This window comes from Xiphophorus couchianus, chromosome 3, assembly GCF_001444195.1.
Source record: "Xiphophorus couchianus chromosome 3, X_couchianus-1.0, whole genome shotgun sequence".
NCBI lineage: Eukaryota > Metazoa > Chordata > Actinopteri > Cyprinodontiformes > Poeciliidae > Xiphophorus > Xiphophorus couchianus.
Window position 1 is genome coordinate 1,244,956 of NC_040230.1, and position 17,683 is coordinate 1,262,638.

The 17,683-nt window shown below is 45.4% G+C and overlaps 1 protein-coding gene across 6 annotated transcripts in view; it reads right to left on the reverse strand.

Annotated features, from left to right (window-relative positions):
- The window catches only part of gramd1a (GRAM domain containing 1A), a 38,479-nt gene extending 21,243 nt beyond the window's left edge, over positions 1–17,236 (reverse strand). For 2 of the 6 annotated variants that reach the window (XR_003594585.1, XM_028010267.1), the window contains exons 1-12: positions 17,054–17,236; positions 15,764–15,865; positions 11,498–12,005; positions 7,162–7,357; positions 6,465–6,485; positions 6,295–6,379; positions 5,006–5,109; positions 3,941–4,036; positions 3,663–3,743; positions 2,065–2,183; positions 1,536–1,827; positions 191–344 (exon numbers count right to left, since the gene is read on the reverse strand). Coding sequence is in view for 5 of the 6 variants with exons in the window: in XM_028010267.1 (XP_027866068.1) it covers positions 191–344; positions 1,536–1,827; positions 2,065–2,183; positions 3,663–3,743; positions 3,941–4,036; positions 5,006–5,109; positions 6,295–6,379; positions 6,465–6,485; positions 7,162–7,357; positions 11,498–11,907 (1,558 nt within the window). In the remaining variant the exon portion in view is untranslated. Of the gene's footprint in view, positions 1–190; positions 345–1,535; positions 1,828–2,064; positions 2,184–3,662; positions 3,744–3,940; positions 4,037–5,005; positions 5,110–6,294; positions 6,380–6,464; positions 6,486–7,161; positions 7,358–9,183; positions 10,767–11,497; positions 12,006–14,608; positions 15,062–15,763; positions 15,866–17,053 lie in introns of those variants that run through there. The other 4 variants (XM_028010289.1, XM_028010276.1, XM_028010300.1 and 1 more) reach the window with 4 other exon arrangements.
- Positions 17,237–17,683: the final 447 nt, after the last annotated feature.

Genomic DNA, 17,683 nt, shown 5'->3' on the forward strand with positions numbered 1-17,683 from the left:
CTCTGACCCCGTCACTTTAATTTAAGTAATTACTTTAATTTTAAACTTCGCCAGCCTCAAAGTGCTTCCAGGCTGACATTAATTAAGAACTGAGTCTTGGAGGTAAAAACTCCCCTCTGACTACAACAGAAACGTTTTCCAGAGTTCAGACACTTTTAACCAGTTCATGTGAGTAAAGAAACAGACTTACTCTCCTCCTGCGTGTCGGACGAGTTGCTGGGGTCGGTGGGCAGCTCTTCGTCGTTGGTGATGTCCAATGAGGAGAGGTTTCCCAGGCTGGCGGCCGGTGGGGGCGGCATGTGATTGGTCGACTCGGGTTGACTGTCTCCTCCTTCCTCCAGGGTCTGAAGCAGAAGGGGGGGAGGGGCACACGGCCCAGGGTCATGTGACTGGTGGGAAACGGGCCGTGGCGCTGAACAAAGCTGCTGCAGCTTATCTGATATTATCTGGTCACATCTTTACGTTTTAGCCTGATGCATGATGGTTGTTTTCATATTTTCACTCAGTAGGAACACAATTAACTGAATGTTAATGTTTCAATAACTGACAAAATCTGATAATACTTGCTAGCTTAATTTAGCTTAGCTGGTCTCATCAAACCCAATGTTTCACTACGTTAGCTTAGCTTACTCAACCATATATTTTACATTTCTTTATTTTGAAATTTTCTTGAGCTTATTTTAGTTCATTTTACATGAGCTTAGCCTATTTGATCTCATTTCACACTGTTAGCACATCTTTTTATACATCGTTATTCTAACTTATGTTAGCTCTTAGCACAACATTTTTATACTGTTAATGTAGATTATTTTATGCTTTCTTGTAACTTATTATGTTCTACAGTAGAATAATTTATTTTACACTGTTAGCATAGCTTAGCTTATGCTACATTATTGTATCTTATTTTTGTTATTAGCACAGCTAATTTCATGTAGTGTGTTAGCACAGTTTGTTACTTTGCTAGCATAGTTTATTTTACGATATGTTACCTCAGCATAGCTAACATCAAGTCTGTTAGACGTCATCTTAACTTAGCTGAACTTTCTCAGTTAAGTTTATTTTTCATTTTCTTGGCTTATTTATGCTTCTGATTTCTTATTTCACATTATCAGCATATTTAGCTTGGTTCATTTAAATTCAATTATTTTGCAGTTATCTAGTCTGGTTCCAAAATTGTGATTCCAAAAAAGCTATAAATTAATAACTTGACATATCACAACATATTTTGCTCTTCATCCTTAAATTAATTTGGAAAATTAGAAGATATGCAGAAAAAGCAGCAGAATCTGGAGGAGAGCATTCATTTCAGAGAACTGAACAAAGTGTCAAATTTCAGGGACATTAAAATTTTAAATCCTGGACGTGTTAAAAAGGCAACTTTAAAGGTTAAAGCGTAAAAACAATCCGTTTCATATGTTTCTCTATTTACTGCAGATTCTGTTTCAGTTTCTGTTGCAGCTTTTCAGCCGGACTATAGAGATCAGATTATAATCCCATCAGGATGTGTTGTAAATATGGATGCTGCGATCACTTACGAACGATGCGGCTGCAGAGACTGAGGCAGTGAGGGCCAGCAGCGAGCCGTGGCAGCTGGGCGGGCTGGGCTCCATGGGTTCTGGGCCGGGTCTACTTCCTGAAGAGGATGGCACCTCGATGGGCTGGCAGGCGGCAGAGGGGGGCGGGAAGGCGCCGCTGAGGACGGGGGCGGACGCTGGACTGGTCAGACTGCAGTGGACCGGGACGGGAGGCGGGGAGCTGCCGGCGGACGGCGCCGACACCGTGCTCAGGTCCAACAGGTCTGCCACCGACATGGACTCCTCTCCCGGCCTGAGGCGGCAGGCAACAGGAAGAGGAATGCAGGCGGTTAATGTAAAGCAGTCAGACAATAGAAATATTGCTATGCAAACGAAACCCCAAGGGAAGCATTTGCATGCTCACGCCGAAAACTGGCTGTGCTTTTGAGGAACAGATGCAAACAACAGAGGAACTTTAGTTTTATAAAGTCCAGCTGGAAGAAGTTCATCTGAAGCTCGGTGTCTGGTTGGTTTCCATGGAAACACTCACAGCAGGCCGTTGATGTGTTCGCTGGTGGGAGAGACGTAGTCGTCGTCCTCGCTGGTCAGGCCCAGCTCGGTGCCGTAGCACTGGTGCACGATGTGCCACAGCTCTTTGGGGGACAGAGACTGAAAGCAAACAGAAGCGAAACTCAGACTTCACATCATGGTGGTGACGTCAACCAGCAGCCTCCCTGTTTCCCACTGCAACACATTCAGATCCTGCAACATCTGCTGAAACAAACAGCCACTCTGTAGAATCAGCGACAGACTAAAGAAAATTCTGGTCAAGTGATTAAAATGCAACGTTTAAATAGTTTTTCACAATTCATTCAATGATTAACCTTTCAGGAACTCAGCCTTCAGGTTTCAATCCAACTGATCTGTTTTTATGGCTACTGAATGAAAAATGCGCTGAGCCAACACTGGAGGAGGTAATTCCAGATTATAATCCCATCAGGATGTTTTATGGGTCAGGGCTTCGTTTCTGATCCAAACAGAACTCAAAACACGTGCTGCAGCATGAATCAAAAACCTAAAATAATCCAGCCAAACTGGCATGGATTACTGCTGCGTTGATAGAACAGGTTTTATTTTGGCTCAAACCAAAATAAATCACAAGATCAAATCCAGATCCTGCAGTAACCTCTGCAGCCATTTTAACCCTAATGATTGGTGACGACTGGTTTAAGACCAAAATTAAAGAACGACATGACTTCAGTTTTTTACTCCAATAGCAGGAAGTGGACTACAGCACAGGGCATTCTGGGTAAATGCACCCAAAACAATCATATGAGGCCGGCAGGAGAAATGGCCCGTGGTCTTCTCTAAAGACAAGAGAAAATCCTGGAGAAGGAGGAAGTTTTTCAGAGGTTTTATCCAGATCTTAAAGGAGCAGCATCATGCGTTTCTGGGAATATAGTTACTCGATTTTGCTCTAAAATGGAAAATATGTTACCTTCAGTTGTTATAAAAAGGCTAAATAACTTGAAATTGAAACTGGGCCCCTGTCTCTTTGAAAACTCGTTCTGAAGCTCCGCCTTCATGGCTCCTGAAGCCAACATGGCTCCTGTATTAACCTTTAGTGTTTTTACCAGCGCTGCTCTGAGATGCAGCTCCTATAATGAGCAGCGGGTTGCTAATTGCTGCAGGCTAGTCTGTAGGAGCTGAGTGTGTGAAGGCTGCTCTGTGGAAAAAAAGCTTGGAACCTCTGAGGAGGAGCTTTGTCCTCGAAGGCGGGGCTAGGTCCACCCAGGTGTTTTTCAAAGCTGAACGGTTGCCATGGAGATGATGAGGGAATAACATAAAAACATGATTAAGAGCTCAAAAATGTTTATCTTACTTGATACTGATTCAAAAGTTTTCCAGACTTTTCCAGATTCAGGATTTATGCAGCCTGGAAAGGTTTAAACTGGGTCTGATTTTACTGACAAATAAAAACTGTTCTGATGTTCAGAGTCCAATCAGCAGCAGGTGGTTCTGTTTCTGTTACAGAGTAGACAGTAATTAGATCCGTTCCCTCAGGCCTCTGGTTCTGCTTTCACAGCTCCTTCCTGACTGTCATCCACTCAGAGACGGTAACCGTGGCGACGTGGGGGGTAGCCGTACCTTGTCCAACAGCGCGTTCTGCCACAGGCGGAAAATCATCATGAAGCTGCGCTCCCTGGCGCCGAACGACGTGAAGAAATGCTGAGGCAGGAAACAGGAAGCAGAGACAAAAGACGGGAAGAAAGGAGTGAGAACAGAGAGACAGCTGGACTTCCTGCGTCCGCTTCATCGGTGTGAGGAGATCCAGCCAAGTCAGCCGGTTCCGTCCTGCCACCGCAGCAGGAGGAACGCTGCGCGTGTCGCTGCTGCAGCAGCAGGAAGTGCGGCGGGCGGCGTACCTTCTCGCTGTCGGTGCTGATCTGGATGGCGTTGGGGATCAGCTTGGCCGTCTTCTCCTTCGTCATCGACGTCACGTCTTTTAGCTGGATGGTGATCTGAGAGACAACATCAGCTTCACTCATCATTAAAGAAATATGAAAACACAAAACCTGCAGGTTAAACTATATTTCATACAGTCATTAACACAGGATGAAAAGTATTCGCTCCATTAGTTGTTTCATCATTTTATTTTATACATTTATTTTGACCAACAACAACAAAAATCCTTCTAATGTCAAAGTAAAAACTGATTCTACAAATAATGACAAGTAAAAATATGAGACATAAAATAAGTGACTGCATAAAGATTCACTCCCTTTGATTCGCTGACTGAACTGAACAGAGGTCCAGACAGCCGGCGCTTCTAGTTTTACAAAGAGTGGAAAACAGATCAGCTGAGAGCAGAGAGGCTGCAGCAGCGCTGAAACCTTCGCCACGAATCGATCACTGAAATAATCAACCAGGTCAGAATCAATCAATAAATAACTGGAGTGTAAAAAGGAAATTTACTGGAGATGTAATTAAGCCAAAACTGTACGCATTTCCTCCTAATTCCCATGACGGAAACAATAAAAATCTAGCTAGCTAGGGTATATTAGCAGCTAATTAGCGCTAGCCTAAACCGCCTTGAGTTACAGAACATAGTGAAGATGTTTCAAACATTTTCCTGACAGAATCTATGAGATTAAATAATCCTGTCCAGACAAAATGTCAGCCTGTGTTTAACGTATTAAAGGCCGACCTGGTTTTTAAAATGAGTTCCAAATATTCTCAGACTTTTTAAGGATGCTGGGTTAAACTAACCCAGTTATAACCGTTAATAACTTACTGTGATGGAAATAAAGACGTCAGCATTTAAACCTCAATCATAAGTAAAACCTCAGATGGTGAACTGAAATCATTTAACCTTCAAACAGCAGAGTTTGAAAAGGAAGTAGATATCTGCAGTGAGGTGTGTGTGTGTGTGTGTGTGTGTGTGTGTGTGTGTGTGTGTGTGTGTGTGTGTGTGTGTGAGAGAGACGTACAGTGGTTTCCCAGCGGAAGATGTTGCTGTAGAAGCAGAGCCAGTTCTCTGACAGATAGAGGCGTCCCTGAAGCAGAATGTCCTTCTGCAGAGCGCAGGAGTAGTCTGGTGAAATCAGAGCAGAGAGCAGGTCAGCTGACACACACACACACACACACACCTGCAGGAATCACTTCAACTCTAGACAGCAGGCTGAAAGTGGCGATTAAACCGTTTAAACGCTCCTCCATCCTCCTGAGGGATTAAACCGAGTCGCACTGATGAGAAGAGAAGAGCTGAAGAGATTCATAACTAGAATAATCAGGACTGGTGAAGGTATAACTGTGTAAATCAAACTTGTTTCAGTGTTTTGTGCTCTTTAGACACATCAGCTAATCAGACACATGTCTTTAATCTCCAGGCAGATTTTAGTCTGATCTTTAAAGCGAACCTCAGCGCAGGTTCAGGTGGACAGTGTGGATCCGGAGGATTTCCTCTGAAACCTTCTGACTTTCCAGCGATCCGCAGCTCGTTCTGAAACTAACTCTGTTTCCGTCAGCTGCTGGGATCAGCGCTGTGGTTCAGTGGAGAAGGATCCAAATGGATTCAGTCTGCAGAGATCATCAGATCAGCGTTCTCCTCCAGGTTCTAACTCAGCCTGCATAATGTCAGCAAGTCCAGCTTCTCTGCATCCATGATATGAAAAATTGATGTAAAATCTAATTACTTCTAAGTTATTTTTATACCAACTGAAAGGAACATAGTTACTTGATTGTGCTGTAAAACATCACTATGTGGCTAGAAAACATAATCCCGCCCGTTTTAGACTCTGTGTGTGAACAGAGCGCAGCACCGATATCAGCTCCGATTGTTCCACATTTTCCAAACTCATCCCTTCTGTCCGACTACGGCGTTCCCATCGCTCTGCACCGAGACGAAACGCCAACCTGCTGCTCAGGCAGCCCATGCAGAGAGAACGCATATTTTTAACGTCCCATCCCGGTGTAGCGTGGGTTTTTAGCGTCATGGTAACCGCAGCTCTAGTTCTGACCAGTTCTGCTTTGTTCTGAGGCTGATCTAAGTGTGTGTGAGAGAGAGAGAAACTGTGTGATGGTCGTTAGATGCAAAGCATGTGGGTACCCTGTGGTTGACAAACAGCAGCGATTCATTCGTACTTCACTTCTCCTTTCAGCCGATGCTTTTCTAACTAAATCCCCAAACTCCTCTTCCTCATTTCATTCCCGCCGGGCTGAAGAACCGGGCTTGTCTGAACTTTGATCCCAGAACAACCCGTAAACGTCCTGAACTCACCCACTATGAGCCGCTCGGAGTCGGGGAGCTTCTTGAAGATTTTTCGGAAGTCCTCGTTGCGCTGTTTGTACGTGGGACTGAGGACCTGGGAGAGGAAGGCAGACATGGCTTCAGAGGCCAGAGGCTTCAGATGAAGCCAAAGTTCAGCGGCGGTGTTAATGAGTACTCACGTTGTACCAGCTCTGCATTTTCTGCAAAGAGAAACAACACAGTCACTAAGCTCTGCAGCCAGATAAGGTCACCACAGAAACTCATTTCACACCAGCACAGACAGTTGCTGGGCTTTAGCAACCTGCAGAGTTTCCACAGCAGGTTGCTGCAACCCGTCAGACAAAAAAATAAATAAAACCGACTGAAGATTGAGAAGCTGCAGCAGCTGAGAGGAAGCAGAGAGATAAAGTCATGAGGAAGAGCTGCTCTGCCCCCCGGAGCACCGAGCCAGAGGGATTCTGGGAAAAATAACGCCCCTGATGGACGCTGCTGTCAGATTGCTCCAAGCAATAAGTATTCACACCCTGCTGGTATTAGTTTAAATAATATTAACAGCATTTTGTTGTTTTTATTAACAAATATTTAAAGACATTTTATGCACTTTTTAAATTATGACATAAACAATAATCTCACTCTGATTCTTTGAATCTGCGTCTGCTGTACAGACTTATTTTTATTTTGTTGGACATCGGCCCTCAGTGGACAGAGTTCTAGTTCTCACTTTATCATCACATGCTAACAGTCTTCAGTCAGAGGCCTTTTCAGATTCGTTGCAACACGGACTGCTACTGGAGACACATGGATGATCAGAGTTACGGCAACATTTAGCTTCCCTTCAGGGTCCAGCTAGCGTCGGGCCTTCAGAGCCGTCCTTACCTTGGCGTTACGGCTGAAGTGGCGGGAGGCCAGGGGGTAGGCGGAGGGCAGGGAGGAGGCGGAGGGCACGGAGGGCAGAGGGCTGTCGGCGCCGCCCACCCCTCCCTCACCCTCGCTGGCCTTGCCCCCCCCCAGGACCCTCCGCCGCAGGGAGGGGGAGCTGCCGGGCGTGCTGCGTGGAGAGTTACTGGCCGTGCTGCAGGGACACACACACACACACACACAGATTAGCTGAGTAAAACCAACAAACTGAACTGAAATCATGTAATTATTCAACTGCAGATGGAGTTTGACTTCAGTCTTATGAACTCTGATTATTACTGATGGATTCAGTCTCCACTCTTTATGTATATCAGCTTCTCTATAATCAACACAGCGAAGCTTCAGCTTCCTGCAGTCAAACCGTCCAGAGGAAACGCTGCAGGGCTTCACGTCTTTCTCCAGGCTCTGCAACGCTTCGTTCTGCTGCTGGATCCACGCAAACGAAGCCGATTAAAGAGTTTATCTGCAACCAGAAACAAGCCCACAGCATCACACGTCCTCTGCTGTACCCAGCAGTGGGTCTGAACTGATCGTCTACTCCGTTTCACCAGCAGCTGCAGGAGGAACATCAGAGTCAAACCAACTCCATTTATCTTTTAGATTTCACCACTAGTGTGACTTTTGCTTGTAAAGTTGATACAGGAACTATGAGCAACATGCAGAGGAAACTGGATGTTGCTCAGAACAAAATCATGGTGCTTTATGTTTTACATCTCTTTAGCAATGTTTGGTAGTTTTATGAGGCATTAGATGGTCTGACGTCTAACTGAGCCACCAGCTAAACAAAACTGACGTCTTTAACTGATTTATCATGAAAAATCCCTCAGGAACATTTTGATTCCCCCTGACAGGAAACCGTTAATGTGTCTGAAAGCTCCAACCAGCAGAGGAAGCCGATAATGTACAGAGCTAAAAAAAAATTAAAAACCTAAAAGAAGGATCAAAAATGGTGCATCAGTCTCACAGCAAACAGAGGAAAAATATCACCAAAAAATAAAAAACATGGTCAAAATCTAATAAAAAGCAACAAATATTCCAGAAACAAACATGTTAGTTACTCCAGAGATCTTCCTCATTATGCAGAATCTAGATTTTTAGAACATTAACTGTATACAGCCTTCATTCAGCCAGCTGAGCAGCAGTGCACAGCATAGTAGACACCTTATTTCCACTCTGTGGGACGATAAAGGTCATTTCTATTTCTATACTAAAACTTCATGAGGGAAATTTTGAGCCATTTTGAAACCATAACTCTTCCTGTCACATATTACCAGACGATAAACTGGTCCAGTAATTAATAATAATAATAATAATAATGTTGTAGTGAGACCATTTTCAGTAATTTATTGATAACATCATCAGGCAAAGACCGATTACGTTTCATTTTGTAAAGAACTTTTAAAAATCCAAAACAAAACAACCAAAACCAAAAATAAAATGGATTCTGATGTTTCTGTAAAGAACATCAGAATGAAAATGATTTTAATTCATGATGCTCAGCAGGCAAAACCATAACTGCTAAAACCTCAGTACTCCCTCATACTGGAAACCAGTCCATGCTGGTTAAAGATGGAGGCTAACCAGGAAGCAGCCGATCAGATCAACAGGTCAGGACGGTAAATCAGCTTCACTTCTTCTGCCTTCATCACATTAAAACCGCCAGTAAATCATCCGTAGAGGCTTCTGCTGCTCAGACTGCAGCTAACAGGTGAGCAGCAGCCCTGCAGCATCAGCAGCATCAGCAGCACAACGGTCCGGAGGCCGAGCAGCAGCGTCCATGCGGGGCCGCGCTGTTCGCGCTCCGTGCGGGATGGAGGAGCCCCGCAGCAGCAGCGAGGGTTCAATCAGATCTGTTTAGCTCCACCAACCGGCGCTGCGCTCTAATCTGCAGGATACGGTTCATTTCCCCGGAGATAAGCCGGGCTAGGAGCGTAGAGAGCCGGCTGGCAGCGCGGCGCGGCCCCGTTAAGCAACACTTACTCAAACATGTCATGAGTCGGCAGAGGTCCAGATGAAACCCGCCCAGAACCGCCGACCGGCCCGCCGCTGGCCGTCTGTTCCCCCGGTGAGCTCACTCTGAAAGCCCGGGGATCCGGGCAGGGGGGCGGATCACCGTCCGTCGCTCGGCCGCCTTTCAGTCGCTCTGCCTCGGATCGGAAAGCGGCGGCGTCCCGCGGGCGGAGCTCCCCGGTACCGGACCGACCCAACCCACTAGCCCGAACACAAGAGCCGGTAACGGGCTGCCGTCTGTCAGCCGACCCCTAATCCCTCTGCAGCCGAGGAGGAGGAGTAAGAGGAGGAGGAGGAGGAGGAGGCAGAGCAGGCCTTGCTGCTCTGATAAGGATGACCAGGCAGAGGAAAACTGAAGGTTTGAGCTGAAGGACAAACTGCAGCCTCACGTTCACCACCAGACCGTTATACATGTAAAACACAGATTATTTAATCTGGCTTCATTTGAGCAGAATATCTGGCCTGACTGGAGCAGAGCCCACCCAATCCCTTAACCCCCAACCTGCGTCCATCTCTCTGGATTAGAGTCCAGATGATAATCCAGGCTGGCCTGAGCCAGGCCTGCATGCATGGCTGTCCCTCTGTGTAATCTGCAGACGGAGAGGAGCGGTCCGAACCCGAGCCAAAGAGAACAGAGATGAAACGAGGCGACAGCGTGGAGAGGAAGTGGGTGAAAGCAGAGGTCTGAAGATGGTGGTTCAGGACATTTCATCAACTTCCTGTCTGCGTTCGCATCAGGTTAAAAACCGAGAAACGCTTCAAGAGTCGGTGATGACAGGAAGAAAACAGCTCCAATGAACAAACTGCTGATAAAACAGCAAACCGAACGGAACCAGGACGAGCTGGAGGTCAGAGAACGATCCGGAACCAGCAGCCATGTTGCTCCCCACCGTCAATGTTTACAGTCAACAGTTTTGTACCTGCAGCCTGAAACAGAGACTGTGAACGCAGCTCCGCCTAGTCACCTCTAGCTAGTCATTGTGGGTATTGGTGCATATTAGATTAGATGCATGTGGTAGATGAAAATATGAAGAATTGAAAATGTTGCATTCAGGGTCTCTAAGTAATTAGAGACTGTGATATTAACTAATTTACATTACATTCTGAAGAAACTTCAAATACAAGTTAAACAATTTTACATTTTTCTCTGAGGATTGATAAAGTACTTCTGAATTTGAACTGAATTGTAGTGAAGGTCTTACATATTGATGGATTTTAGCTGTGAACTCTGACCCTGTGAATACCAGGGGTTCACGATAATATAAAAATGTAGAAAAATGGGATTTCTAGCTGCTTCCATCCACTTTCCCAAAAGAAGTGATACAGAGGAGGCTGGTGTAGCAAAACTGACTTCTATGGAAGAGCTGACTGGTTGTGATACTGTGATGAACAAGTTCTCACGCCAGAGGCTGACTGGTGTTACTTTCACAGATTATTGCAGCAGATAATCTCATCTGGTTTGTGGTTTGGCTCTGGCATGTTAATGGAGGATTAAACATCAAGCTAGTGTCATGATTTTTATCTGATTAAAAATTAAATGTGCTCTCGTTCCTCTTCCTGTTGCTTCATGACTGAGCGCCGATAAGGAAAACTGGTTTCCAACGGCAACACAATGACATGAAAGACTCAGAATAATCCACAACCTGGGCAGATTAAATTAAAAGAAACGCAAATTATTTCAATTAAACTTTAAGCAGAATGTGTTTATTTCTACCCAACATGCAGCAGATTATTTAGCATTGTTATCGTGCAGCAGATTATTTAGCATTGTTATCATGCAGCAGATTATTTAGCATCGTTATCATGCAGCAGTAAAAGGCAGCAGCTGCTCATGCGGCCCACTGCAGTGATGCACGTCTGATCTGATTGGATTCACATGACATCATCAGAGCCAGAGCCTGCTCCCATTGGCTGGAGATGATGTCATCACTGTGAGGAATGGTCCCACCTCCTCAGCAGCTTCTCCCTGTTTGTTTACATCATTCCTGCTGCTCACAGATTGGGATTAGAACCCCGGTAATCTGCAGGTTCCATGCAGGTTATGCAGCCAGATTGTTCTGACCGGGTCAGAAACGGGCCAGCTGACATCAGACAGAACCATGAATCATCTGAAGGTTCTGATCCGTTCTGCCCTATAGATCCAGCCGGTTCTGAAATTCTGACAAAAACATCCCTGATCTGATAACTGAGGCCCGGTAATCTGGTACCGGCTCTCTGGACCTGAATGTGAATGAGCTGAAGGAGAACTGCAGACCGGTCCAGTGCTGACTGACTGCTCACTAACCTGCAGCCGTCCACGTCTGAGTCTCTGCTCAGCAGGCTCCTGAGAGACCAGCGGGAGCGCCGGCTGGGGGAGGGGCTTCTGGACCAGGACCGGGGCGGCGGCAGCAGCAGGTCATGTGACGGGCTGTCCTCGCTCCGCCGCTCCGCCGAGGGAGACGGGCTGCGGTGCCGCTCGCCGTCCTCCACCACAATCTGCGGCGTCTCGCCCCATCCTGGCCGAGTGGTGCCGCCATGCAGGCCCGCCGGGCCCTCGCAGCGCCGCTTGGTTCTGGTCCTGCTGCGGTGGGACCGGCCCGGCGGTCTGGGGCTGGGGGGACGGGACCAGGACTCTGTGTCAGAGGACGGCGGCAGGACGGTGAGGGTGGGGACGGAGACGGGCTCCACTCTGATCGGGGACGACGAGCTCATCATCAGGTCACTGCTGCGCGGCCACGGCCGAGTCCGACCCGGTCTCCGCCATGATGCTGCTGGCACCGGACAGAGGAGCTCAGGTCACGACCCCTGTGACGCTGAGGAAAGTTTGGTGGAAGACAGAACAGTTTCAGAACGGCTCCGCAGACGTTCCTTCACTCCAACAGCCAACCAGAACCAGAACCAGCTGCAGCCTCCGGACCTCTGGCCCAAAACGTCCCACCAGACGGCGCCAGCATCAGAAAGTCAGACGAGCGTAGGCGTGGTGCGGCGGCGGCGGCGGCTCGCCACCCTGACCTGAGTCTGCCTGAGGAGTGGAGAGAGCAGAGAGCTGATGTTCAGCCTGGCGCCGCCGCCGTGCGCTCTGGGTCATGTGACCACGCGGTTGATCATTAGCTCGTGTCGCAGAACAGACCTGATCAATACGCTTCACTCAACACACAGACCTTCATCTCTGGATGAGGTTCTGATCATTTTGGTTGCAGCATTAAATCACAGATTCTGCCACTTTAATCTAAGATGTTTTAAAACATTTAAAGGTTATTTAAACTAAAGACCAGCATGATAACCAGGAAGTTATTATATTAAGTAAAGTAAATAAACTGTCAATGTAAGTGAATGTTGTTCTGGTTCTGGTCTGTGACATCAGCACCTTCAGACAGGAAGCTCTTTGCCTCATGATGGAGACTGATGGGTTCAACCATCACAGAAAATCCCAGAATCAAACCACCGACTGATATGACGAGCTTACAGACGACGACTGAGAAAAACAACTTTTTCTCAAAAGTCGCCAGTTTAACAAATATTAAAGAACTTATATTTTTTCTCAGATTTCAGAATTTTTTTCCTCAAATATCTGTGAAAATATTTTTAATTTTTAAATTTTTCCCTCTAATTTATGTAAAGCAAATTTAGAATTGACATTTTTTTCAGTGTATCATCTTCCATACAAATGAGCCAGTGGTGAATAATATAACAAGTAACACACTGTTTAAGACATTAGTGAATGTAAAATGCATGAAAGGAGATATTTAAGAAATGTGAACAAACTCCCTTAGTAAGAACTGAAAAGTTGCAGAAGGTTTGTGGTTGTAGCTGCTCTGACCCAGCGACCAGAACCGAGAGAAGACAGAAATGCAACCCAACATCAGCGGACCCGGATCCGGCCCAAACCAAGGCCGGCTGTAACCACGCAGCAGCCCTGCAGCCGGCTGCTCCGCTCCATTGTTTGTTCTCAAAGCAGAAACTTCCAGGGAAAAGATCCCGATCCCGTCCAGCGCTATCGGAGCGATCTGTTTGAACAAGAACAATCTGGGCAGCGGCTTGTTTGTCCACAGTAATCCACCGTAATCTCAGCAGCCGCACAGCCTGATCCTTCAAACAATCTGAGCGATGAAAGACAACATGATGAGCCGACAACTTCCTGGAGCGACCAGAACCGAGCCGAGCAGAGAGAGGAAAGAGGAGCTTTAGAGTCAGACTGATTAAAGGGCTGTTCCACTGTTTTCAAACGATTCAGGCCGACAGCTGCAGTTCAACATCTGAAACACCTGGACCAGTCAAAGCTCAGCTGAATTATACCACCTTTAGTCCAGGTGTGAAAACACACAAAAAGGACAAATTCAACATGTTTGTTTCAGGGTCAAAGGTCACAACAGATGGCTCCAGCGGGAGAAATGCAGCTGATTACAGAGTTGAAACACATATGAAGGCATTAATATTTCAAAACACACCGATTAAAGATATTGATGGGAGAAGTTGGTCATGTGGTATTTGTTTGGTCATGTGACAGAGGTAGGAAGCAGCGCAGAGGAACATCAGACTCCCTCCAAAAACCATAATATCTGGTCAAACACCAAACATACCTTAATACATATTAAAGTACTCAGGTGGTTTTGGCGCTAAAGCAGATGCTAGCATCCACAGACTCCTATTCAGCTCTTGGCGTTCAGCCAATCAGCACAAACGGGGTAAAAATGGCGCTCCTGGATTGGCTGCTTTGCAAATGCCAGCCAATCAGTGTCAAGTATCGCGTAGACCATATTTCAGCTTCCCATGCTGGGTTTTCTGTCCAACATTTTACAGAAGAAAAACGATAGAAAAAGGCGATTTTTCCACAAGTAAGTTTTGGTTACATTCTGCAGAAAAATCTAGTGGTTTACTGTAATAATGGTAAATATCAGTTATCGGCCTGAATGTTCATATTGGCGGCATCTTGTCTTATACTGAACATTTCAGAGAGAAAGTCAGAGTAAAGTTTCAAACCTGTCCAGGTGTTCTATATTCCAAAAAGATTGATATACATGAATAATTAGATTTAAAAGCCATAAACCGTGAATAATTCTCCTCTAAGTTGTTTCAGTATTTTTGTTTTCATGGTTAACCTCCTTAAACTGCTCTGAACAGGGTGAGATGACTCCTACAATCCCCCCATTTTATCTGCCCAGTCCAAGTTGGACTTGCTTCATCCAAGGAGACCTAAAGGTCAGAGCATTGCAGTTTCCACTGTTTGGTTTTCACACTGAACAACATTTAAACTGCATTTCAGAACCATCTGAGCAGACTAAAGTGACCCAGTTCGGATTAGACTAGACTAAGTGTTTCAGATTTTAATTAAAGGTGGTGTAAATATGTTTAACAGCCCTTTATTCGCTTCAGCGCCGGATCTGAGAAACTTTACGCCCAAAGTTGGAGCTCCTACCTCCCATTGGAAGAGTTTCCTGCGGTTCTGCTGTCTTGTTCGGCCTCGAAAACGAGCCGGGCCACGGTTCGGGAGCCGATGCTGAAATCCACTTTCTCACAGGAGCACATCAACATTCTCAGACGAGAAACGGAGCAGGAGGAGCAGCTGCAGCAGCGGGAGGCGAGGGTGGAGGAGGAGGCATCTACCGGCCGCAGCTAACGGCTCCTAGCCGGCTAACGGCTGCTCCCCGCGGACCCCCAGAGGCCCGAAAACCGATCACCAGCAGGGTTCAGCCTCCAGCAGACACAACACCGTCCCAACGCCTTCCATCTCCAGTCTCTTAGAGTCACTTTTATCAGGTTAATTTTAGGTTAAATATCGAAGTGAGCTTGGCAAGAGAGCCGAACCGTCTCGGATTAAAGAGCCGAACAAAAGCGGTTTTTGTCGGAAAGTGAAAAAGAACGAAGTGAGTTAACCGACAGACTGGGTCAAAAGACAGGGGAGGTCACCGGAGCTCACCGGAGCTACAGAAATATAACCGGACATACTTTATAAATCATTACATCTACAATTGTGTTTTCTGTTGAACATTTTAACATGTCATAGATATATATTGTAAATACCTCCTTAAAATGGTGATAATTTTAAGTCTAACACGCCAACCCCCCCCCCGCCTGAAAACTTTTTGGTACATTCCGGGAAAAATAACTGTACCCAAAGATGTGGCGAGAGGAAGGAGTGTTTACACCACACAAAGCACAGCGAACAGATCAAAATAGGTAATTAACTTTAGTCTATGGTTTAAATAAAGGACCATTCAGTTGGTCCGAGGCAGTTTTATTAATGAAAATACACTTCGTCTAAATAACTGGTTTTTTGTACGTCCACAAGAAAACCACAATGACAGATTCAGATACGAAACTGAAAGCAGCAAAAAATCCCACAACTTTCTGAACTTTAAAGTTAATTTAAAGGGAGGAAAATACAAGCTACAAGAATTCACAGTGTCAAAGCGACATCTGGTGTCCGATCAGTGTCTGTGCAGCCATGTTTTAACCTGAACTTCTTTTTACGTGTTTAATGAAGGCATATTCAGAGCAAACTCTGTGAAATTATTAATAATAAAGGGGTCGATATTTAGGATTGGGTGTGTGAAACACACTGAGGTCCCACCTGCTTCCTGTAGCTGCATCACTTCATCTAATCCACAGAGTCCCACCAGGAGATCAGATGTCTCCAACAGAACCAGCGGGTGGGAGGTCACCTTGACTGCAGCTGAGAATAAAAACAACGTAAAGAAGGAAAACATGCTGCAAACATGTAATGCTCTGTGTGAAGAGGTTTTCACTTTTCATCAGCGTGTGTTATTAGTTTAGGTCTCTGCAGAGTTTCAGAAAGAGTAGTTTGGTTCATTTATTGGATTATCTCAAACTCTTTTCACCAAATTTACAGATCTTATTGTTTGGATGGATCGATGTCAGAGCCCCGGATTCAGGAGGAGCTGCATTGTTTGCTTCGTCCCTCATTATGAAAAAACAAAGCAATTTACTTTTATACATGTTTGGTTTCAGAGCAAAACATGTTTAAATAGTTTAAGTTGGAATTTCTTTATGGAGGATCAATATCAATTCTGAAAGTCTTCTGGTAAATGTTAGCAAACAAAAGAAACCTGCAGGATATTTCCCATAATAACTGACTCAACATCTTTTAAGCTTTAAAAAGAAAGTTTTGTGCACTGAACCACGCTGAACTGAAGTACAGAAAATAATAAATATTCTCACCGTCTCAAAGATGAAAAACAAAAAGGAACTTATTAAAATTCAAAGATAGAAGCCACTCCACATATTAAAAAAGCTTTTGGTTTACACCAGGTTAAAAGAGCAGATGATAATTATTTTGGATGAATACTTTTTCAATATTATAAGGATTGCATTATGTGTTTGATTGCATATGAAAGTACATCATGTGTATTGATGATTATGATGATGACTGTAGTAATGTTTGGTGACAGTCTGCTGTTTTTATGACTTTATTTCTGTGTTTTTATGATGTAAAACATTTTGAACTGCCTTGTTGCTGAACTCTGCTATACAAATAAACTTGATTAGTTGAAAAACTCACCTTGTGAATTATTAAATAATTTTACAAAACATTTAATAATTGTTTGTATTAAATCTGCAGTAGATTTGTTGTCACTTTAACCAGATTTCTTTGTCCCAGAAACAGAAGAAATATGCAGATATTCTCATATTTCTTACAATATTTTGTGTCTTATATTTTTTTATGACTATAGCAACTGTTTCAAGCACAAAACTCCTAAGATTTTTACAGAGTTTTATTGTTCTGCATTAAAACCCAGATTAGAGGAAATGTTGTCCCACTCTGGGCTCTAATCTGGACTGGGATCAGTTCACGGCTCTAAACGATGCAGTCGCTGCATAAAGAATAAAAGAGCGTTTTTACCTTCCCGTTTCAGAGCATCACAGTGACTCTGCAGTTTCCAGACGTCTCATGCTGCGTCCCTCAGCCTCCGGTTTGTCGCCTCTTGCAGCGGTCAGCTCACATGCTGCAGCCTGTGCAGCGAACTGCTTGTGTCCGGCTGGCTGGAGGACGCTCAGCCTGCAGCAGCTGAACCGACGGCTGGAAACTCGATCTGAGCTAAAAATAAAAGAAACGCCAGCAGCAGCAGCAAAGAGAGAGAGAGAGAGGAGCAGGCTCTCCCTGTTCTGGTCAGAGTACAGACGCATGCAGGGTTTATCACATGTCAACATTTCCTTGAAGCCCCCCCCCCCGCTCTGTCTGATTGTTGTTCTTGTTTAAGGTCGAAGGCTCAGGGACGCTTCGCTGCAGAAAAACAAACTCCCAGATGACCACATGGTGTTCAATCTGACCTGACGGGGTCAGGGGTCATTCATCCAGTCTGCGACCGGGCCGGGCCGGGCCGGGCCGGGCCTCCTGTCCATGCCGTGGCCTTCAGCCAGCATCTGCTTTGTGAGCCTGGAGCCTGAGCCTGATACCAGCTCACACAGATTCACTCAGATCTGTGGATTATGTCTCAATTATGGTAAAAATAAAAATTAAAAATGAAGCATT